Genomic DNA, 25,186 nt, shown 5'->3' on the forward strand with positions numbered 1-25,186 from the left:
TTCTGAAGTATTTGAGGACAATCTGACTTGACTACAGTTTTTGACTACACTGTGTATGGAAAGAATCTCCTCTGTGGTAGAATGCTTATATTTTTTTAGTAGAAAATCAAACAATGTAAAATTCCTGGAGGTATTTAAGAGTTGGGGAGACATAGTGCTTAGGGATATAGTTTAGTTGAGGACTTGTCAGTGTTAGGTTAATGATTTGACTCAATGATCTTATAGGTCTTTTCCACTCTAGGCAATTCTGAGATTCTGTGAAAATAGGAATTTAATTAAAACTAACCAGAAGTAATATAAAGTAGATACTCAGATATTGCTAAGCCAAAACTTCCTCTGAGAGGGGAGTAGTTAATAAGTATTTTGGAATTGCATTCAGGAGTTAAATTGGAAGTTTTTGAGGAAAGAATTTTCTTTTCTGCTTTCAAGATTTTTCCTGTATCTCACATCTGATAGAATAAATTACTAAAAGAAAACCAAGAAAACAAACAAAACTCCTTAATATTCCACATCAGTGAAACAAATGCAGTTGCCTCTCTACTTATCTGCTAAAACTAAAATCATGAGATATGAGAAATCAATGGAACAGAATGTATTTACCAAAATAATAGTGCAGATTTGTAGATCTGTCTGAACATAGGTCATCAAACCTTGCAGGATGAAAGATAAACTTGGCAAATGTCTAACTTTGGGAGACAAAACAGGCGTTCAGTTCTAGTCTATTTTTTTTTCATTCAACATAATGTGTATTTAAATATGTGTATTTGTGTGCATAGATAGACACACATAAATCTTACATTATTTGCCTACTATTTGCCTATAGCGACTGGGTCACTAGTTGCATTTATACCCGGGACTGCAAAGCTCTTCTGTGAAACATTTTTAATAGGTGAATAGGATTTACTCTCTAGACCTTTTCTGTAACTTCTATTAATTTCGATGAGAGGTCTACTTATAGGGATGCTTCAGAACTTGTTATCAGATCTGCAACTAAATTTGCCATTTCAGACATACAATGATCTGGACTCAGCCAGCCTCTAGAGATTAAAATACAGAATGCCTTCTAAGACCAAAAGGCTATGAATGTGCCAACAGTTAGATAAAAACAGATAAAATATTATCAGATCTAATACATGTAATTTCTTAAACAAATATTCGTAAAGTTTAGAACACTTTCCCAAGTCTAATCTGCTCTCTCTATTGATAATGTCCAAGTAGTTCTGTAATTAGATCTGGGCTCGGGTGCACCACATTTTAAACACTTAAGGAAGAGGTACTCATGGTCATAGCCTGCTTGCTCTCAGTTTGCCAGGACAAAGACAGGCTATTGCAGGAGGTTTCTCGGCATAATGACCATGCAGAAGGAGAGGCCGAATGGCTCACTCACTGAACTAAGAAGAATCTGAGGAGGTCTGGAAGCATACCCTTGTACTCGCTGACTATACAGGGAATTTAGATGATTTTTTATATCTGGAAGTATAAAAGAAAATGTTATTAATTTCTTGTGTTACCCTAATGCTTGCTTTATTGCTGCTGAAGAAGAATTCACAGGCACCTCTTGTTCCTGTAGTCACAGCCAAACATAAAAATGCCTAAACCCTCAGTTAGCTTGCCTTGTACTCCAGAACGAGTTTTTCACACTTTTTCAGGAATGGATCTTCAATGAAAGACACATTCTGCATGGTTACCCATCCTAGGAAACAAATCCTTACAAATGTTTTGTAAGTTCATTTCCTGTAAGCTGTGTTGGTAGCTCCCCAGGGGAAGGAGCAGACCTGAGCTGCTAACAGGGAAAGCATTGTCTTTCTCAGGTCATGGCTGGAAAACACTGCTCAGTGACTGCAGGCTCACTTACAGCAGATCTTTAATCTAGTAATCACTCTGAAGAGAGACCGCTGCAAATTTAATGGTTCCTCTTACAGAAATAAGAGGAAGGTTTTTTTCAGAAAGTTGTGGGTTTTTTTTGTTCAGACCCACAGATTTCACTGGTATGAAGTTACAATAATCAGAGGAGAAAGGTTAGGAGCTTTAGTTGCAGGTTTCTTGGCACAGAAATTAAATCCTTGTCTTGCCTTTGTATTTATACAATCAGGAGTGTATAACAACTACAGCACTAGTCAGTCATCAATCAGCAAAACAAACACACTTCTCATGCTTTTAGAAACTCGTCTATCTTTAAACATATATCAGAAAATCAATGCAATAACACAAAAATATTTTTTTCCAATGAGGCTTTTGTTTTTCAATTATATCCTTATAATCTGCTTTAGAGGAACATGGCAAAAGAGTAGGCTGGTTGTAAGATATGCCACAGTCAGTCTGGGCTGCCAGCACAAATAATACGTGAGGCAAGATAGTTAGGACAAACACAAAAGAACAGACTCTTCTGTGCAGACACCTTGATAAGTGTTAATACTAAAGAAATTTTCAGTGATACATGCTTCCACTGAGACATACATATAGATATACGTACATATTCTCAGAAAGAGAGAAATAATAGAAGAAAACAGACCTGCCACTCTGACATATTTAGATATTGGAACTCGGAGAAGCAGACATTACTACTGAACTCATGGTTGATTTTTTCCTAATGGTGTTAACCCATTTATTCCTGAAAGCTTCTGTCTTCCTTTCTTCCATGCACAGTACAAACAAGGCTATGATGTGAACATTACGAGTTTTCAGAGATAGCAGAAATCTGTTGTGGTAATGTGGAAGGTGCAAATCAGTGTTTTATAAGCCTACCAGCCTGTTCTGGTTATAGTCTAGACATGCTAGTGCAATGCTGAGTCCAAAGTAATGAGCCCTCATGGTTGACACAGCTAATTAGCTGGACATAACAACAAACAAACAAGGCTAGATTTCCCCTGAACCTCATCTGGCTCATACTCAGACAATGTATACATTCCCACACAATGCTTACATGCCTTTCAGTATCACAGCTAGCATTAAATAACTGAGCGGCCAAGTCTGTAACACTCTACTCTTCCGAATGTGAAGTAGGTGAGTTGTAGCTAGACCAGTTAAAAATAAGAGCTCCATTAAGTTTGAGAAGGAATGGACATTTACTGTTTAATAGTAGTGAAGGACAACTTCTGTAGCTTCTCTCATAAATGCATGTTAATAGGAGCAAAGGAACAGCTCAGAAAACTGTTCATTACAAAAAGTTTATATTGTATTATAAAAAGGGAGTTTAACATCTGAAACTAGGTTGCACCATTCTACAGCTATTTACACATACTTGAAGCCTTGCAAGCAACTGAGCTTGCATTTAGCACAATGAATTTAATTTGCCAAGACATTTATTTTTTGCTGAATGCTGTGGAAGCAGGGGTCAAGATTACAGTCAAAGCTCAGTTCTGGAGCAGGTACCTATTGTGCAAATGCCAATAGCTTTTTATTTGATGTGGTCAAAACAGATTGGTTTTCAAATTCATATGTTGTAATATTAACAGCTTTCATCTTCTTAGCACTCTTGTCATAACTTTTGCAATCAAAAAGTAAATTCACCTCAGAATCAAAATTACTAGCTACAGACAAATTGCCACACACATTATCTCAAGCAAATAATGTCTGCATTTCCATTGGTCTCAACAGTCCATTTCTGTCTATCAAGTAACAACTTTTTTTTTTAAAGTATACTGCAAACATTATAAGAGGTAAAAGGAGAGACTCAAAATTAATGCAACCTTTAACAAAGTCAGTTCTATTTTGTGAGGAAAACACACTTTTAAATTTTTTTTCTTTTTAAACCTACAAATGCCATACATTGACTGGACTCGTTCTTCACTGAATTACTCAGATTTTATGCATTTCACCCTGTAATCTCAGTAGAATAATACAGTGTGAATTGAGATCAATAACTGCTATGAACAACATCATATATGATTCTCTTTTAATTAATATATGATACATACTAATTCAATATAGACATTTAAATTTTAACTCATCCTTTAAGTTAAAGTGCATCCATCCATGCTTCAGTTTCTCTACATGCAATACTATCACAAGCAGCACCTCCCTAGCAGGTAAACTCTGCTACATGAATGAGTAAAACTCAAAAGTGAGCAAGGCACCACAGCAAAGCAAGTAGACTACAGCCCCAGCTGCAAGATTGAGGATGGCTGTATCAGCGCTGGTCAGTCTACTCTCTGCTGCAAGGACAGCCTGCAGTGTGCTTTGCAGCCTGAAGAACTGAGCCAATTCTGATTTTGCTTAATGTCAGGTTGCAATTCATAATGGTTCAACAATAACGAGATGAGCCTACAATGCCTGAACCACAGAAAGGCATCTGAGTGCATGGAGCCATGCTGTAGTTTCATTTATTTATGATGAGTGCCTTTAAATTCAAGATGAAATTTTCAAGCATTACTTAATTATTAGGTACAAAATGGTAATGAACAGTTTTAAGTTCTCTCCCAGTTATAACTGGCATTTCAGTGGAAAGGCTGAAGGTTGAATATTATAAGTGACTTTTGGGAAGCAATTCATTTACCTTTGTTGCTTTGCTGAGAAAAATTGTCACCTTTCCAAAATAGCAAATTGAGACACACATGAATGTGAAAGTATTTATTAGTAGAAGTAATATTGTTATGGTCCTTGCACTCACCTGCAGGATATGATCTACAGACCTTGATATCACGGGAACTATCACAGGTGTCAGAGAAGCTTTTACCATGTTCAGAGTCTGTGGACAGTTTAGGCTGGACATTAGGAAGAAATTCTTCACAGAAAGAGTGGTCAGACACTAGAATAGACTGCCTAGGGAGGTGCTTGAGTCACCATCCCTGGATGTGTTTAAGTGTCGCTTAGATGTTGGGTGATACGGTTTAGGGGTGAACTTGTAGTGTAGGGTCAATGGTTGGACTCGACGATCCCAAGGGTCTTTTCCAATCCGAATTGTTCTATGATTCTATGACAGGGCCAAGAGTTCTTACAGCTACACGTACATCAAGCTCCAGTCACTTGCCCAAACTATTCAATAATCCAGATAATTGTCCCATTTACCAATGTAAATAAAAATATAAAGACTAATAGCTGAAGAAACAAACACTTCAGAATTTGAGGCACACGCAACCGTGATGGCATTGCCTGTAGCAACCATCTGACTTTCACATACCTTTTTGCTACTCGCTAGACCTCCCACAGAGCATGAAACCAACTCAGAATTTTCTATATGTTCTATTTTTAAAAAGAACTATTTTTATGTAAGAGGCCCAGAAAATGGCATTAGTAACAAATTCTCGATGAACTGATGAAACAGAGGCAGGAAGATAAATGGGAAGGTTTGGCAGTAGTATTTAAATATACCACACACAAGGTACCTCCCAAGAAGACCAAGTGTGAAGGAGCTCACAGTGATTCATACATGAGATAACAAATGAGGACTCCTACACACAGAAATAGTGAGAGAGGCTGAGCAGCATTTTAGAAATCAGATTACATAATGATATAGCATGTAGCCATTTCTAAATAAATTTGCATATTTTAATTGAGTAATTAGTTTACTACTGGGTCTTGCAGAAAACGCAGTCTGTAGAAGTGGTCTGAGTGTGAAAGTATATTTGTAAAAATGGAGGTTTCCCCACGAAGAATATTTTGAGTTTTCCTCTTCCGAATCATGTTCCTCACACTAGTATTCACATCAAGAAATAACACAAAATCGCACTAGTTCACTCTATGCATGCTTTCTTTATAATATCTTGTAACATCACCTACTTAAATCATGATCCTTATCTCTAAGACAGCCAGAGTCATAGAGATGACAATTATATTTTTTCCCCAACTGAGACTGGCAAACAATATCAGGTAAGTAGAATCAGTAATACTCTTGAATGATAAACAAGCATTTTTTTGTTAGGTAATGAGAGCTGGTAGGAAGATGGCAAGGAAATTGTGGAGAGTCAAAAGCAAAAACAGAAGTTCTGGACCTTCATAAAAGTAAATGCATGCTGAAAATAGGTGAGATCCTTCTGCAATGAAAGCCATTAGACTTTGAGAAAACGGATACAACAATATTATAAAGATCAAAACAAATCTGAATTGTGCACTTCCTGAGACTAATTTTTTATAGAATCACAGGTTTGGTTGGAAGGGTTCTTTAAAGATCATCTAATTCAAGCCCCCTACCCAAAGATCAAAACAAATCTGAATTGTGCACTTTCTGAGACTAATTTTTTACAGAATCACAGGTTTGGTTGGAAGGGTCCTTTAAAGATCATCTAATTCAAGCCCCCTACCATGAAGAAAGTCATCTTTCACTAGACTAGGTTACACAAAGCCTCCTCCAACTTGGACTTGAACATATCCAATGACGAGGCACCCACAGTTTCTCTGGGCAATGTATGCCAGTGTTTCACCACTTCCTGTGCTGACCATGTTGCTTTTATGAAGCTCAGGATACTATTGGCTTTTGGGGCTGCAAGGAGTACATTGCTGGCTCATGCCCAGTTTTTCATCTACCAGTGTCCCCAAGTCCTTCTGCACACTGGGAAATACCATTAATTTCGCAGTCTGTATTGATATGGAGGATTGCCCGAACTCAAGCACAGGACCTTGTACTTGGCCTTTTTGAACTTCACGAGGTTTGCACAGGCCCACTCTCTAACCTGACAAGGTCCCTCTGGAGGACATCCTTTCTCTCAAGGATATGAACTGCATCACTCACGTTGGTGTCATCTGCAAATTTGCTGAGGGTGCACTCAATCCCTCTATGTCATTGATGAAGATATTAAATAGTATTGGTCTCAGTATAGACCCTTGAGGAAGACCACGCATTAGTGGTTTCTCTCTGGACATTGAAACACTGAGTGTAACTATTTGACTGTGGCCATCCAACTAATTTCTTATCCATCTAACAGTCCATCCATCAAATCCATATCTGTCTAATTTAGAGGTAAGAATGTTGGGGGGGACTGTATCAAAGGCCTTGAAGACATCTAAGCAGACAACATTTGTAGCACTTCCTTTGTCTGATGATGCAGTCACTCCATCACAGAAGGACACTATTTTAGTGAGGCATGATTTGCCCATAGTAAAGCCATGTTGGCTGTCTCTTATCACTTCCCTGTTTCTATGATCTTCCAGGAGAATCTCTTTCATGTTCTCACCAGGCACAGAGGTGAGAATGTTAAATTAACTTTAACCAACTGAATTACAAATTTGAATCTTATCAAAGCAGTTTCATTGGGGATAAATGAAGAAGGGAGATACTATTATTATAATTACTACAAATGGTGCACAGAAGAGGAATAGCATAATTAAACAATGTCAGATACTTTGTTTTCCAGGTGGCTGTTGGTATTTGTGTATCATTTCTAGTATAGCATGTACCACACTATTAAAAGAAAAAAATATGATTCTGCCCATTCTTGCTGATAGTTATTAAATCTGTTCTGCCTATGTGTATACACTATTGTCTGACTTGGAGACATCTTGACCATATCATAAGAGAGGGTAAGAAAGACACTGCCCACATTCTGACTTTAGATTTTTGCACTTAGTCACAATGCTAGTTATGTTGAGTTTGCTTCACTAGCAGAAGCGATTTCTTACTGGCCTTTCTGCCCATGTAGAATGGAAACACATTTAGCCCACTGAGGTCTGAGAAGAAAAATATGAAATGATCTTCCATGCTCCCTCTACAGGAGCTAATGTTTAGAATGGGACTCAGCAGAGAAGACAGAACAGAAGTGAAAATAGAGCAACAGCCAGATTTATCAGACCACAAAAGCAGAGCTCTAATGACAGAAAATATGGTCTGCTGTATGTTAAAAGTTTCTGAATTATCTCATCGAGATTTCCGACCCCATTTGTGTAGGAGGGAAGTGAAAAGAGCTGCCTGACAGACAGTAATGTGAGATAATAACTGAGTTAATCCTGTAAGGATTTACACATTCAAAAGAAGAATCAACATCATTAAAGTCCAACTGAGTATACTGGTTACTCTGTTGTTCAGTATCTTTTGGATCTTCAAAGACTGATGAACAAAATGCAAAGTCTCAGTATAAGGATCTTCAGAGGAAGCAAGATGATGTGATGAAACCCTAGGAAAACAGTACACCAAGATGTCCTATACATCCATATCCATATCCATATCCATATCCATATCCATATCCATATCTTAAACACAGAAAGCACACACTATGGCACTAAATTCACTCCCTACAATTGCAAGCAATGAAGAGCAAATGATTAATTTAGAATGCTTTGCTAGGCATTCATTGCATTTTCCAATGGTCTATAATAAATATGAGATCTGCAGTACAAAAAAACCCAAAGCCACAAAAAACCCAACATGCTACAGGAAGACAGTAGAAAGACGTTTAATGTACTCTTGAGTGAACTGTCATAAATACAATGATCCATTAGGCTCTGGAAACCAATATCAATACACCTAAGGACACTTCTTCATTTAACTCATTCTAGATTTAACAGAAAACATCAATTTTCTACAGTTCATGTAATTTTATGCCTTCTGCTTATCAACTATTTTATGTGCTTTGAGAACAAAACTCAAAAGCTGTTTTCTGTATTTCAACACTCTCATAGAAATACTACTATAATTCACACAGAAATGTAATGATGTATCTGTAAGCTAAGCATATAAGAACCTACAATAGTGAAGGCTTAAAGCTATGCTGCTCCACCAGCTGAGTTTTTGTAAAGGAGCCATCTGCAATAGATGTAACGAAGTACCGTCTGGAGGTCATGCGCTGTCATCCTTACCTATCAAAGGAGCCTAGATCATAAGGTTGGACTATACTCCTAGTTACTAAGCAGCTAAGTGAAGATGAGATTAATCCAACACCTTTGGTTCACATATATCTGTAATGCATATGTACCTGCAGACAGACACTTATAATAGGCTGTCACAACAGATAATGCCAGAAAAGCAAATCATAAATGCATCTGGTTGCTATAGAAGGTTCTACTGTAAGATATGACATTAATTTACTTCTGTGATAGAGAGCAAACAGGGACTTTCCAAAATCTTTAGTGCAATCATCTTAAATCGTACATTTTTCATGCTGTTGAACTGGTGATAATAAGAAACTAAGTAAAGAAAACTGGGAGTATAGCATATGTCATAAATTGGCTCTTCTACTTTTTCCCTTGATTAGTTGCCAATCTGGCCACCTGCCACAGACTGGGTAAAGGGGAGGAGTCACAGAGAGATTTCACCTAATGAGAGTACAAAAGAAGTTAAAAGCAGCAGAGAAGTGCCAGAGGCATCAGATTTACAGGCACTGTAAAAACAGAAAAGGGGGAAAGTAGTCAAAGATAGATATATGGAGGAAAAAAGAACAACTGCTTTGTTATTTTAGTCATCTCTAGGGAATGGTAAAGGATACTTGGCCAAATCATGACCCCAGTCCATAGGATAACACTGGGCATGCTATCACTTGTAACTAGTAACTTGTGACTAGTTACAACTATGGTTGTAACTAAAATCAGACAAATAAATAGCAGATATTAACCACCAATATCAACGAACCACCCATCCAGTTTAAGGTTATGGTAGACCTCTTGTTGAAAAGAAAAAAAATACATTCGACTGCCTGCCTAGGAGGCCAGTGAAAATAAGGACATTCCAGATAGCCTTGTGAAATAGAGATACCCTTCTGACAAATTATGTTACTAATAGATTATTTAAATATCATCAGACGGAAATTTGGCTTGGTTCACATACTGAAAGTTAGTTAGTACTGTTTGCCTACCGGGAGACTTCATGTAAAGCATACATTTATAATGTAGCATTGCAGTGCTGACTTTCTACCTCTTTACAGGCTATTAACAGTAAATGTCAACATGGACTTTACTACTCCAAGCAAGGCAGACAAGTGCTAATGGCTATTGATTTCCAGAATATGGTCTAAAGATTTTCAAAGTTTATTTAACTGTAGGGGGAGTGACAGTAAGTGTTTTAAAGAAATCTCCAGAAGACTAGAGAATTAATCAGCTTTGTTTGACCTCTAACATTGGCTTTCTCTGTTATCATGCCATGATCATGCCATCATTCAGTTTACTCAGCTGTAAGATAGTCTCAGATAGTGCTATCCTCTCTGGTGTGGATATGAGCTATTGATTGCTGTTGAGTAGGTATAAAGAAAATGGTACACAAACCTCTGACATAAGCCTGAATCCTTAGTCTTCCCAGTCTTGATGCAGAAATGTCAAGAAAAAGTCTAAACGGCTGCTTGCCCATCTAACGTGAATGAAGTGGAACAAATGTATTTAATGTACTTCCTGCTGTGAACAGCATGAGGCTTCAACAATTCCACTAAGGCAAGATGACTGTTTGTGAACCTGGCTGTAAGGCTATGTGCTCTCATGGCAACACTAAATACAGTAGCACAGAATAAAAATCACATGGGAATACAGCCACCCACAGAAAAACTTGAAGCAAACAAAATAATTGTAAGCATTCTCCTCTTAGTTGCACATTTTCAGCTCTGCATTCATCACACCTCTTCTCTTCTGTTTTCCAAGTGTGATGATAAACCAAGAGTTTAAAATTTGCCCACACAAAGCAGAGTAAGTAAAAAAAGAGTCCAAATCAGCATCCTGGCAATCAAAACATTTGATTACGAGAATGCAGAGCTTTGATTGCAAGCGTTGTTGCAAGGACTAAAGAATTTCGTATGGGACTTGCTGCACACAACACAGCAACACTGTTAGTGTTGGTACCCAGTTACAGACTCCTCATCCCAGATGCATACTAACAAAAGAATTGGATCTCATTTTATCTCTATATGTATGAAATGATTTCAGAGTCACAGATTCAATTGGAAAACCAGAGAGTGCTTCTAGGCTGATCTTGTTTAGTTGCTAAATGCCTGGGAACTAAATTATTTCCATTGAAGATTGGCATCTGAATGTTTTCAGAATTTGAGACTAAACCTCAGGACTTCTCTTTTCAAGGGGAATCAAAAGTGCACAACACCCCTATCTTCCTTTTCCTAGATGCATAATATTGGTCTATTATGTAGTGTCTCCAAATGAGCTTTATGCTCAACTCTGTCCTCTCTATGAGAGATACGTATGTCCTGAGCCAATCAACTGACCTCACATTCTTCAGGGATTACTGTTCATCCCCCATATCCTTGAGATGTGTGAAGATAAATAGTTCAGCCCACTAATTCTGCCTAGATTTAGTAACATGAGTTCAGGTTTGCATGGAAAATGATTGAGGTTTTTTGTTTGTTTTTGGATTTTCTCTTGAACATCTAAATACCTATTGGAACACTGTTCAGAAAAAGTTTCTTTAGATTTGGACTGGATTCTTTTAGATTTTTCTTTGGAAATCATCATTATTTTATAAAGCAGGAAGAGTTGTGTATCTCTTTGTTGTTTAATGGCATTTCATATTAGGAGCTGTTTTAAGAGATAATAATTAGAAAAAAAATCATTCCTTCATGACCAGTGCTTACAACTTCAGGTTGAATGGCAAACTGAATTTTTAAAGGTAAGGTTTATACCTACTGTCAGAAATGAAAGTATTCAGATGCACTAGGTATCCATGGTGATTGATCTCAACAGTTTAGATACCTCTCCTAGGATGGGATTGACTCCTGGGAGTACATCTTTCTTTTCATTAACTCTAGAAGGATCCCAGCATAGCCTGCTTGAACGAGATGTCTAAAAGTAGAGATGGCTAATATCAGGTGAGATTACTGTAACCCCAACAGTGGATGATCTGCATACGTCTTTCCCCTGAATGCTTTTCTTCCAGTGGTCCATCATTACTAACTACCACCTCAGACTCAAACAGATCCATGGTTTGCATTTTTAGTGCTTAAACATGTAACTTTGAATCCAGTATTTCCATGTACAACTTACTTTGCTGTCTAATTTCATTAACTTAATCCTTCTATCTGTCTCCAGCTTCAGGACCTAACAGGAAAAGTCCTTTCCAATTTAAGAAATGTCCCAATAGCAGTACTAATCTTAAAATCACCTTTACAATATATAAATATACCTGCACATGTTTTACATAGTATGATTTTATTTTTTTTCAGATTTTGCTTTGGCAGCACAGCACAACTGTATAATCCCCAATTAAAGTATTAACTTGCCAGGAAATTCTTTAATATATTCAGCTTCACTAGAAAGCTGAGCACAGCTCTTTTACTTTTTGTTTATTGTCTTGATGGTATAGCTACTCAGCTATTTTAGTTAGACCCTAAGAGCCTTCTCTAAAAATAAAAGAAGAAAAGACTTTGTTAATAGTTACTGAAGGTGAATGCTTCCCAATTAACTTGGATTGAATGCCAGAGGAGATAAGGTAATGTTGCCAGTGCTGACTTGACTTCCATAGGAAAGATCTCGTGTAGTATTATTAAACTTTTGACCTTTGCTGTTTGTATCTTTTGACCTGAAGAAGTCAATGCATAATGTTAATCCAGTCACAGTACTTGGGGAAATCACAACTCAATGACATGCTGTGACATTCGTCCAAAGAAGAGTTGTTAAGTAGAAGATGAATTTAAACAAACGAGGAAGAAAAGAATACCAATAGATGTGAAGTAAAGAGACTAAAGTGGACCACAGAATTTAGTATGATACATTACTATAGCTTATAGGCTATTATATTTGTGCTAAAGCTTTTATCCACCTCTATTTTAGGCATTTTCTCGATTAAATTGTATTGATAAAAGCTAAAGAATATGTTTTTTATTTCACATAGCATAATATTAATAATAAATAATAAAAATAAATGCTGCTTATTTTTGCAGAATTTCAATTGTGATTACCAGAGTGTTAAAATTGCTTGTTACATAAAGGTGTGTATATACACAATCTGAAACAAGCATATACATATATTTACATGTTTGTGTGAATACAGAAATATATATGTAAGCTATAACTTATAATTTATCTACTCTGTAGTCTGTACTCTGCTTTTTATAGAACATGAGGCAGCACAGCAGATCTCAGATGAAACAAAATGCATATAGACTTTTCTGTTACCATGCATTATATTTTTGTGCAAACTAAAAGCATGTGGAAGAAAACTTCACTATCTTAAGTTTTTTAATGTTGTGAATTTTTTTGTGGGAATACTTTCACTGATACAGAAAGTAAAAAAGGAGTTCTGTCCCACTATTTCAGTTATGACATATGCAACATTTTGAGCGCAAGAAGAGATATTTGTAAAAAATAATCCAAACCTATCCTTCAGAGACCCCTTACCTTTTAATAACCAAAATATGGTTTACTCATACCAACAAATATAGATGTTTCAGTTGTTACACAATGAAAATGTTCTACTCTAATGTCCCAAACGCTTCCCCAGCTTTTTAATAAATCACATAAGATTATTATTATTTGTTAAAAATATCCTGTTTACAAGTTTGTAGCATTGAGCTAAGTTATACTCATAAATGCAGGAGATATTAGACTCAAAACTGAAGGGTGCTGTACAAACCAAATTATTTCTCAAGTTTTCTAAAGGCAATGTTAAACAAAGGAGATTTATTGTTAAGTTCCCTAGTATCTTCTGGAAGTTTCATAAACTATTAAATTTTTTATTATATTGTGATTGATTATCTCTCATCATTTCTTATTCGAAGTCACTCTAGGTTGCTGTTAAACTGACTGTATAAGCCTATGAATGACAACATCTTATTTTAAATGTTAAAACTAGTACATAAAAGTGTTCCCTTCCAGACACTGAGGTTCTCACTGAAGTTGGATGCTCCAGTTTCAGCTCATATCTGTTTAAAATAATCTCTTGGAGAAACATTCTCCCGATCTCAAACTTCCCATATACATTTTAATCAGTCAGAACACCTTCAAAAGCTGGGTAATCAGCTTCTTCATAGATTTTTCTTTTTTATAGCTACTCTCCCAATATTTTATACTCTGCCATCTATGAACTGTAACATTCATGAATTCATCAATATTATTCAAAAATATCAAGTTGTTGTAAAAACCTACACAAATAAACCTGCACTTGCCATCACAGCAAAGTCAGATGAACTTATTTCTATTTCAGCTTGCATTCGACTTATGACCTGTAACTTAACAGAGTCACTTCTGTCACAGTATTACATGTGAGAAATTTCAGGCAGACTGAGAATTTATGATGCAATTAGATTGGTGTCAACTTCCCCCCCTTTAAAAGCTGCCTTTTAGGGAGAAATTACTGTGCTGGTAATTATCATCTAGCTCAGCATCAGACTTTCAAAGAGTACTATACTGTATTAATTCCCCACAGTCTTTAGGAAACATGATAGAGTCACAATAGATGGTTTATGGCCGCATAGAGAGAACTAAAATATCAGTATCCCTTTCACAGAATTTACAGTTGAGATGTCAGCCTCCAAGCTCCATGCATAAATGAATGCAAGTGTATCAGGAAACCTCTTTGCTACCTCAGTTGCCACGCCAATGCTAGAGACAGTGAAGGAAAGGCTTCAGGCTCCAATAGTATTTACATGTATTTTTGAAAATGGCCAGTGATACAGCATGCAAGTTCTACTCTTCCTTAGTTACGGGAATCACCTTTCTAATCACCATCAGAAATGTCCTTTTCAATGCTATATATCAAAGCTCTTGACCACTTGAACGCAGGACATAATTCGGTCAGCGATTTCTAAACATTACTGTCTTTTTGATTATTTGTTTTTTTTTAAAAAAAGGCAAAGGAATCCTACATGTACACTTCCAGGTAGACATTGAAATGCAGCATCAAATCAGAAGGAACATAGCTTGCCTCTTAGCAGTTGCTAGATGACTTCTGGTCCATCAAAGCCTCTGATATGGCCTTTTGGAACATAATGCAACAGGCCTGAAGGCTTTGTGGACACAGCTTCAGTATCACACACGGAAGGGTGCCCATGCAAGGTGACATTTTTGATTACACCTGTTATTGTGATAGAATGGAAAGGTGCATCTCTGCATCTCCTCACTCCCAATCAGTGTTCATGTGATTTTCTCAAAATATAAAATACCAATATTAAATTTGTTAAACAACCCACATCTAAAAGTACTTTCAAGCTGCAAGATGGAAGCAGCCCATGTTTTAACCACTAGAAAGAAAGGTAAAAATCCAATTTCTACATGTTGATTTGAGTGTGACCCTATTTGCAGCTTCTGTCCTGAACTGGGAATATCACTTTATTACATGATGTCTTACCATCATCCTTGTCAGGTACAATGATAATTCGAGTGCTTGGGAATTCTGCACCAATTCTTCCACCCATTGGCATGCTCAGCAAAACATCAAAGGTCTCAGTCTCTTCATACAAGGAATCATCTATGATGACGACTCGACACATTTTTTCTCGTTCGTCTTTGTCAAAACGTAAAACGCTGTTGTGATCCTCAGGCCTGGATATGTAGTCAGAGTAAGAAAGTACAGAGGTTGGGGCGGTGCCAGATGCTGTTCCTGTGGCATAAAAGAAAAACAGTTACTATACATATCACGTTTATAATGATCCCTTCACTATCTTTTAATTTCTATTTTATTGGAGAGGCGTCCCTGCCCGTGACAAGGAGGTTGGATTAATGATCTCTAAGGTCCCTTCCAGCCTAGGCCATTTTATGATTCTATAATTCTAGGATGAGCTGAAATCTCTCCTCAGGCTACATTACTGAGGTCCTTGGGCAAACTACTCTGTACAGAAAGAACAGAGATCCTCTTCACCCTCTAGCAAATGGCAGAAATTTGGAACATATTAATTTTTTAGCTATATTCAATAATACCCTAAGACAGAGGGAAAAAATGAATACATTTTCAACTGAGACTAAAGATATTTAGATGAAAAAGCAATTAATAGATTTATCAACAATTTTTATGCAATAGCTGGAACAACTGTTTTTGCTTTTCTGTCTCTTTTCCATTTTTGCCTTTTTTTTTTTCTTTTTCTTTAGTAGATTCTGATACCTTGTTGTGTGTAGCAGATAACCATCAGTTCCTGGCTCACATCTCCACTTCTTCTGACTGGAATAAACAGTTCACCAACATCTTCTTCAATAGTATAGGTGGACTGAGGAATAAAGACAGTTGATTCTGCAAAGAATAGATACATTTTTTAATGCAGATTTATGGCCTTATAAAGTCAACTGTAAAACAGATAGGAGGATTTTAGCATAAAGTGCACAACATCTCCCTATTCAACATCTTTACTGATGACCTAGATGAAGGGATTGAGTCTACCCTTAGTAAGTTTGCAGATGACACCAAACTGGGCAGGAGTGTCGATCTGCTGGAGGGTAGGAAGGCACTGCAGAGGGACCTGGACAGGCTGGGTCGATGGGCTGAGGCCAACGGTGTGAAGTTCAATAAGACCAAGTGCAGGGTCCTACACTTTGGCCACAATAACCCCCTGAGCACTACAGACTGAGAAAAGGTAAGCTTTACTATCCACTGTTACTCATAGCATTTGTCCTCTGGTTTATCTGTTGGTATATGCACATACTGGCACTACAGTTCTGAAAAGGTTCTTACCATCTCCGGGGTCAATAATTTCCACCATGGATACATCAGGAAATTCCAGAACTGCCATGACAGGCTCAGAAAGAACAATTTGAAAGGACTCAGACTGTTCATGTTCACCATCACTCAAAATGCGTACTCGCCACGTAGCTGAAGTCTGGCCAGGATTAAATTGCACCTGCTTCTGGGCTTTTCCTCTGAAGTCTTTATCTTTCTTGGCAGTACCATCTTTGGTGCTAATACCTGCCAAAATCAGAAATTCAAGTCATTAAAAACATCGCTTCTCTCATTAAGTCACTTTTAAAGAAAGAATTTTTAGGAAAACGTCTTTTTCACAACCTAAGAACGTACAAGCCAATTCCGTTACTCTTGATCAATTTTATACTGGTGTCATATGTAGAGGTGGATGTTCATCAATTAACATTATGAAGGAGAGTTTGGACAGAATTAGCCAAAGCAAAACTAACTACACAAAAAGTCTACCTTCTCTGAGGTTACAGTCAAGTTTCCATTTCTCCATAATTCAGCTATGAATGTCCAAAAGGGCCAACACATCTTTTTCCCCCCTTTAACATTTTGGTCCTTCTTCTGCTCCAGAACATCTAAACAACATGTTGCCTGAAACTCTCAAAAATACTTATTTCTCTTAGAAAAAGTAAAAACACACCTGAAAAGTTCAGCCTTCATGGGGAAAGCTAAGGAAAACACAAAGACAGGAAGGTGTAAAACATATGGAATAAAGATGAAAGAATATGTAAAATCTGAAGCACTGTGGTCATTCCCACTATATTAAGCATTTTTTAAAATTATTATCCTCTTATTTCAGTGTTTGCATAATGACAATCATTAAACTTAAGTCAAGTTGAACCTGCAAAACCATAGGATAAAATCCAACACAGCTCACTCCACTGAGACAGCACAGAGCTTACAGCTTTAGAGTCAGGCTTCTCTAAAATGGCTTTTTATTGGTGTTACCCTCCCCAGTTTAAGGCTGTCTAACAGGCTCTCATGGAAGTTAGACAGTCCTTCAGAACTATCTCCAACTCATGAATTCGGCCTCTGTTTGAACCCCACACTACCACTCAAATCATAAAAGGCTTTCTCGGGTTTTCAGAAAAACCTTAAAACTTCTCTTTTCTCTGTCTGTTGTTTCCAGCTGTATTGTTTAATATATTAAAACATGTGCCCTTTCCTCACAAACTTTATCTTTTTTGCTTCCTGCTTGTGCCTCCTCTTCAGTCATAGTGATATTTTACATAAGCTACAACCATTTAGCACTGCACAGAAAGTCCAGCAAGCATATTGATCAATATCTTGGTTAATTCCTTTTTGCAGGATTAAGGTAGCGAGAGGCAAATTATTCAAACTGCTTTTGCTGGATTTTGAGTCAGCGCAATTCAGAAACTGAACTTGAATCCACAGATAGAAAATTTTGTAAACACTCTACTTGAAGAATCAGAAGTCAAATCACTATCTATTAATCAGTATCAATAATTAATTTAAACCTCAAATCCTTAACTTTATATTTCATTCATCTCTTTTATTCTTTTACTTTCTTTAAAAGAAATATATCATGAAAGTTTGTTCACTGTTCAAAACAAAGACTTTTAAGTTAGATTCAGTTAGTTAGTGCCTACATCCCTTAAATCTCACACCAAAATAGACATCCTAACTACATCTCAATACCTGAAACTCAGATTCTTATTTAGAAAGAGACTCAAACAGAAGCCTGATTTCTAAGCGTAAGCTGGTGGTCCATGCCAGGTAAATGCTTGCATATGTCTGCAAAAACAGCTTTAAATTGAGTGCCTTTTCCAAGCAGTGTAAGCTCACCGTAAGTTTCAACATAAAACTGTACAAGGATAATGTTCTGTGGTCCAAATGCATCACTAGGATAAGGATGGGAACAGATCCAGAAGACAGAGACAAGTGTGAGGTTGCAGAATGTGATAACACAATCTTTTTTCACCTTTTCACTCTCCAGACACTGCAAACAGCTTTCAACACCTCCTGTATCAGCCTCAGTTGACTGCTAACATTGACTGAAGAAAATGAGCCTAATGGTTAGAGTTGCTCACTATAGACTTCCTGGAAAATTATCTAGGTTTATCATTGTTTTTCCAATTGATACAACTGTATTTTCTCATTACAGGCGAAATAAAATCTGGACAGGAAGTGTGTTCTGGGAAACAAATAAAATAGCAGCATCAATCAAACCAAAGAAAGAAGGACTGGGTCTTGGGATGCTAAGGCAAAAATTAATTGCAGAAGAATCCACTTCCCCCAAAAGGTGAAAATTCCATCATACAACTAAATAAATCATATATTTAGCATAAAAAAAGACAATTTTTAAAATAAATGAATATACTACTTTGTATCTAGCTTACTTAGTATGAAACACCAGTATAAGTATATAGCTGTATACATTTTATCAGTTAGCTGGTCAGCGATTTATAGAAGCAATTGATAAGGTGAAAATTGAACTTACTTATAAAAGAGGTTTCTCCCAGGTAACCTCTCCGTTTAAGAACAACATCAAGATACTTCGAGTCTTCATTTACTAAATAATACTCCTTTTCTAAGGAGATCCATGCCCAGTTTAGGCGAAAATGTTGATTCTTCAACTTATTGCCTCCTGCAAAACAAAATGATAAAGATATATTTATTACTTCATTGGGTTTTTTGTTAAATACTACTTCATCTTTTGAGGTTCATAGAATCACAGAATCATAAAGCAGTTTTGGTTGGAAGAGAACTTTAAGATCATAGAGTCCAACTGTTGTCCTAGCCCTATCAACATTACTAAACCATGTCCCTCAGCACAACATCTACCTGTCAACATCTACCCGTCTCTTAAACACCTCCGGGGATGGTAACTCAACCACCTCCATGTGCAACTCAACAAACTCCCTGGGCATAGGTTAATGTAACCTGTATCCTGGGTATGATGTATATCTTAGCTGGACATTAGAAACCAAAGATTTTAAAGATTTAAAACTAAGAAACAAGCACAGAATTCAATTATGATACATTTGGTACATATAGGAATAAATTTTATCTTTAGATGCATACAAACTAGTCAAATTCATTCTGGAGCTGGCTAATTTTCTAAAAATAAAAAGAACAAGAATTGATCAAAAAGATATTTGGGATGCCTTTTGTAGAAATCACAAAAATTGTGGATGATCCAAGTTTCTGCCAAACTGTATTAGTATTTCCAAATAACAAAGAAAGTGCTAGAAGCACTGGAAGACCCTTAGTATCCTGAATATGATACTTATCATTTTTTTAGACTTCATTTACCCATGCAGCTTGCTTCTGAAACTCAGTTATTTTGTTCACCAGATCTAACAATTTCTGTTCTTACTGGTTTAGAATTTGTGCATCAGCACTGTGTGATTTTAGGAACAGCTTTCTCATTTTCCTAGGAAATGGTTTCAACAAGATTAAATATCCCTGATATATGTCACATTTTATAGTTATGCTGATGCCTTCCTAAGCTTACATTCTTGTAACTGTTGTGGCAAGTATATTTGCCTCTGTGACCTAAGATTTATAGACATACAAATGCTTATTGGAATTTCTCTAACTATTTTGCAATGACCTGTCTTCAGGATATAATGAATGCCCCCAACCAAGTAAACTGCAGAGATTAAGTCAATTTTCAATAGACCAAAAGATGCCGTAGAATCACAGGATCATAGAATTGTCAGGGTTGGAAGGGACCTTAAAGATCATCTAGGTCCAATCCCCCTGTCATGGGCAGGGACATGACCCACTAGATCAGGCTGCTCAGAGACCCATCCAGCCTGGCCTTAAAAACTTCCAGGGATGGGGCTTCCACCCCCTCTCTGGGCAACCTGTGCCAGTGCCTCACCACCCTCATGGGGAAGAACTTCTTCCTAATGTCCAATCTGAACCGATCCATCTCTAGCTTCAATCCATTCCCTCTAGTCCTATCACTACCCGACATCCTACAAAGCTCCTCTCCAGCTTTCTTGTAGCCCCCTTGAGATACTGGAAGGCCCCAATAAGGTCTCCTTGGAGCCTTCTTTTCTCCAGACTGAACAGCCTCAACTCTCTCAGTCTATCCTCACAGTTTTTTTAACACAGGCACAACTGTAGCAGGATGCTCCTGGTAAAGAAATCAGACTCTAGGGATCCTTTCTAAGGTCACAACCGTAGCAGTAACACAACAGCTTCTCTGCAGTCTCACTGAACACGGATAGTTTCTGTAATTTAAAACACCAGGAACTGGAAGCACAGGACCGCAAGCAGTATGCTCAGATAGGGAAACTGAACAGTTAAGATGCAGCAAGTCCGCATGTCCAGCTGGAAGCTGTTGATGGCATTGTCCATAAATTAAAGATTGAATTTCCTCTAACACTAAGGAAGAACCTTCACAGTCCGCCTGAAACAAAAATGCCCATATATTTATCAACAGAAATAGGCTCCCTCCTTGAAGCCAAAGTAATGCAGGAATACAGGAAGCATCCCTCGAATTTTTGGAGGAGATGATACATTTAGCTGCAGCTGCAACACACTAAGCACCAGTCTAGAATGTGAACACGTCTCAGACTAATCTCTCGCTCCCAGCAGAAATGAAGCTGTTGTGTCTACTATTAATGAGATTTGTACAACTGTAAAACAACAGGAAATGTTTATTGAAATGGCAGGCTTCACAGAGATTTTCTTAGTCTAAAAAAGCAATCCAGAAACAACAAATGCAAACACATGGCACTCTAAGATCCAGTTAAAAATGCTACTTTAGTTTCAGTTGGAAAGGTAATAGCTGAAAAGGGCTAGCACCGATTTCACTGACTATAAATCAGATATCTGTGCAACAGACTGAATATCTCAAATTAGATTAATACATTTTGGTTAAAATATACCATAGCTTTACTTTCTCATGTACAATTTACCTCCATCTGCTCGTTGATTTTCCACAGTAAAAAGGCATTTATTGTCAGTGTAAGGATTCTGGGTGCCACAGATAAAAGGGCATAGCAAACCAAGTTCTGTATATCATCTCATTGGATGTGTTAATTGTTACTCATGAGAATTCTCTAACTTCCACAGCAAGAATAAAACAACGTGTTCAGTTCACTGAGGGCAGATATTTAGCATCTGTCTTCTGGGAACACTAGCTTGTGTGAGAAGCTGTAGTCTGATTTCCTTCCCACAAGGTGCTGCTACAGAACAAGGTTTACTCAGGTAACGACTGTCTGAAATGTGCAAGGAATTCCCTTTAGAAATGAACACTTCAGTGAATAAAGTAATTCCCCTGAACAGCAGGGAAACATATCTAAGTATTTCCCTTCACTCAGGGATTAAGTACTGGAAGAAGAACCAAATGGAGGTTGGTCTTGCTCTTCCAGTTTGTTCCCTTCTGCTCCTTGAAAAATTATTCAGCCCTTCCATATGCCTCTATTCTGCTTTAAAGATAAGCCTTTATCTTTCTTTATCGACCTTTTCCCTAGAAAAAAACAACAACCACACTTGTGCAATCTCTCATAAAAGCAATGGTACTGTGTAAACAAAAGGAGGGAAATGGTTACTGGAGTCCTTGCCCTGCTTCTTTCTGCTCCTTTGATCTCTATTGTTACTTAAAAAGGGGAAGGCTAGAAACAGGTGTACCAAAAGCAGTGATGAGCGCCACAAGAAAACCACTTACTATAGTGTTAGCAACACCAGCACTTAAATTAGGTTAGCCATGTGTTATTTCTTCCCATTAGCTTCTCGGGACAAACGCAACAGAAAATGTCTTGTTCTTTCTCATTCTTTCATCTAGCGAGAAAAGCCATTTGTGTGTCACCCATGAACAAATTGCCCAATTTAAACATAATTTGACAGAAGGATAAAAGTTTCTAAGATATAAAAGAATGAAAATTTACTGCCAATTAGAGGAGAGAGAAACTATTAGCATGCCTACTGAAAAAAAAACACTGCTGCATGAGCTTACTAGGAATGAAGATGTCAGACATTGGAACTCCTTCTAGCTGCAGGAAAAGTTTCTAGCAGAGTTTGTATCTTTTTAGACAGAAGAGATTCCAGCCAGGAGATGGAAAGTAATAGGAAATTCAGGATGATTTGTTATACTGTCCAAAGGAATAATGGTTTAAATATGCTGTGGACACAGACACACAATCTACAGCTTACTTGCACACATAAAGAGTTCAACCTCAAATGCAATCTGTATTTCCTCATAATCATTGAATACATGAAAATTACTATACAAGAGAAAAATCTCACCTGTTAAAAAGGAACAATCATATGGGAAAATTTCAGTAAACAACTATCAAACCAGTTAATTCCTGTGACTGATGCTATGGGAAATGTTGAAGTACACTGAGTTAGAAACCTAATAAGAGGATGAAATTTAGGAAGCAAAAAGCACAAGAAAGACCATATCAGAGATCTAATATTGTTATTATTACTAATTCCACAGTTTCCTTCTTAGAATAAAAAAAAAAAAAAGAACAAAAAGCATTTCTAGGAGCCATCCTCCAAGCCTTTATTTCTACAGGCCTACTTCTGCACCTGAAATATATATTGTTCACATTTTAGAATGTGCAGTAGTAAAACCATCAGATTTACAATTTTAAGAAAAGACTATAGATATTTTAGATCTTGCTTTATTCACTCGATGCTTTTTGTTTTCAGGAGAAATATTTTCTAAATTTCGGAAGCCACTTTATGGTTCAAAGAATAAAACAAATGTTATTGTTGTCAAAGTTGTTATTATTGTTATGATGATTATTCTAACTATTGTTATTGTTATTATTGTTATTACAGACCTCTGACACAATAGAGCAGGAAGCATATGATACGTCTTATCTAATTTCAGCTATTTATTTTTGGGCTAGAAATCCTTAACTGTCTTTATAGCCCAAAACTAGGCATGTTGTAAGAGATGACTCAGAGTCCCTATTTTTGAATGTGATTAGCTGTGTCTCAAAATATGCAGAAATATGTGAACTTATCTTCAACAGCTCTTAAAGATTCCTGTCTTGACTAGTTATGTTGTTGACATTTTTATTATAGTCATCTAATGCCGGGTCAGATGAATTTTGCTGTGTCTGAACTAAACAAAACTGGGCATTTTTCTACAACACAGTAGAGGCAAGCAACACACAAACATAAGGTCTGTAAATAATACTAAGATTACAGCTTTCAGAAATTAGAAAATATCAGAAATAAAACTGCACATGCCTTCTTAATGTGATTCCCTATTAAATTAATTATCTGCTCATCAATTATATTTCTATAGGCAAATGAATTTTGCCTTGCTTAATAGCACTTAATAGTAAAAATTTTAGCTGCTAGGCAAATAATTAAGGTACTATACCGCAGTGATAGTTTTCTTTTTGTTCCTCTCCCAGACAAGTGCTTGTAATATAAATACACCAAAAGTTTGGAGAGGGAAGCCATTACTAGAGTGCTTTTAAAAATAAACAAAAGGAAGGAGGGTCATGTTACAATCAGGTAAATCCAAAGTAACTTTGCTTATACATCAATGAGATGCAGTTGGCAAGATGTTGCTATAGTGATGCATTAAAACCTGTTTGCCAGAGATCAGAGTGCAGCGGTGCTTAATCAGAAGATGATAGATAGGATGTGGTGCAGCGAGATATTAATGAGAAATGAGATGGCAACAGTTGTGAGACACAGTTGAAATCTTTGTAAGGAGCTAAAAGTAAGGATCTAGACTTCATGACTGACTGAGGTTGCTGTGGACAATACCCTCTGAAAAGTTTTGCCTCAATTCGATCACACAGAATCACAGAATCACAGAATGTCAGGGGTTGGAAAGGACCTCGAAAGATCATCTAGTCCAGCCCCCCTGCCAGAGCAGGATCACCTACAGTAGGTCACACAAGAATGTGTCTAGGTGGGTCTTGAATGGCTCCAGAGAAGGAGACTCCACAACTTCCCTGGGCAGCCTGTGCCAGTGCTCTATCACCCTCACAGTGAAGAAGTCTTTCCTAATGTTTTTGTGGAACCTCTTATGCTCCAACTTGCACCCATTGTCCCCTGTCCTGTCATTGGACATCACTGAAAAGAGCCTGGCTCCGTCCTCCTGACACTCCCTCTTGACGTATTTATAAACATTTATGAGGTCACCCCTCAGCCTCCTCCAAGTTAAAGACACCCAACCCCTTCAGCCTTTCTTCATAAGGAAGACATTCCACTCCCTTCATCATCTTTGTGGCTTTGTGCTGGACTCTCTCAAGCAGTTCCCTGTCCTTCTTGAACTGAGGGGTCCAGAACTGGACACAATATTCCAGGTGTGGCATCACCAGGGCAGAGTAGAGGAGGAGGAGAACCTCTCTGGATGTACTAGCCACACCACTTCTAAGACACCCCAGGATGCCCTTGGCCTTCTTGGCCACGAGGGCACATTGTAAACTTCCTGACAGTGCACTCTATTCCGTCATCCAGGTCACTGATGAATACAATGAATAGTAGTGGTCCCAGCATCAACTCCAAGGGGCTCCACTAGATACACATCTCCAATTAGATTCTGTCCCATTGACCACAATTCCCTGACTTCCTCCCTTCAACAGTCCACCTCACTACCCGATCATCCAGATCACACTTCCTCAGTTTAGCTGCAACGATGCAGTGGGAGACAGTGTCAAATGCTTTACTGAAATCCAGAGAGACCACATCCACTGCATGGCCACCATCCATCCACCTGGTTATGTCTTCATAAAAGGCTATCAGGTTGGTCAAACATGA

The 25,186-nt window shown here is 37.4% G+C and overlaps 1 protein-coding gene across 1 annotated transcript in view; it reads right to left on the minus strand.

The window, feature by feature from the left end:
- Nucleotides 1–19,079, minus strand: part of LOC104279124 (FRAS1-related extracellular matrix protein 2-like) — a gene marked incomplete at its 5' end in the record, with an annotated part of 54,014 nt that extends 34,935 nt beyond the window's left edge. The window contains 4 exons of the mRNA XM_009876310.1: nucleotides 15,143–15,394; nucleotides 15,893–16,018; nucleotides 16,457–16,687; nucleotides 18,933–19,079. Coding sequence (XP_009874612.1) covers nucleotides 15,143–15,394; nucleotides 15,893–16,018; nucleotides 16,457–16,687; nucleotides 18,933–19,079 — 756 coding nt within the window. The remainder of the gene's footprint in view (nucleotides 1–15,142; nucleotides 15,395–15,892; nucleotides 16,019–16,456; nucleotides 16,688–18,932) is intronic.
- Between the last annotated feature and the right edge of the window lie 6,107 nt (nucleotides 19,080–25,186).

This window comes from Apaloderma vittatum, unplaced genomic scaffold, assembly GCF_000703405.1.
Source record: "Apaloderma vittatum isolate BGI_N311 unplaced genomic scaffold, ASM70340v1 scaffold6319, whole genome shotgun sequence".
NCBI classification, from domain to species: Eukaryota; Metazoa; Chordata; class Aves; order Trogoniformes; family Trogonidae; genus Apaloderma; species Apaloderma vittatum.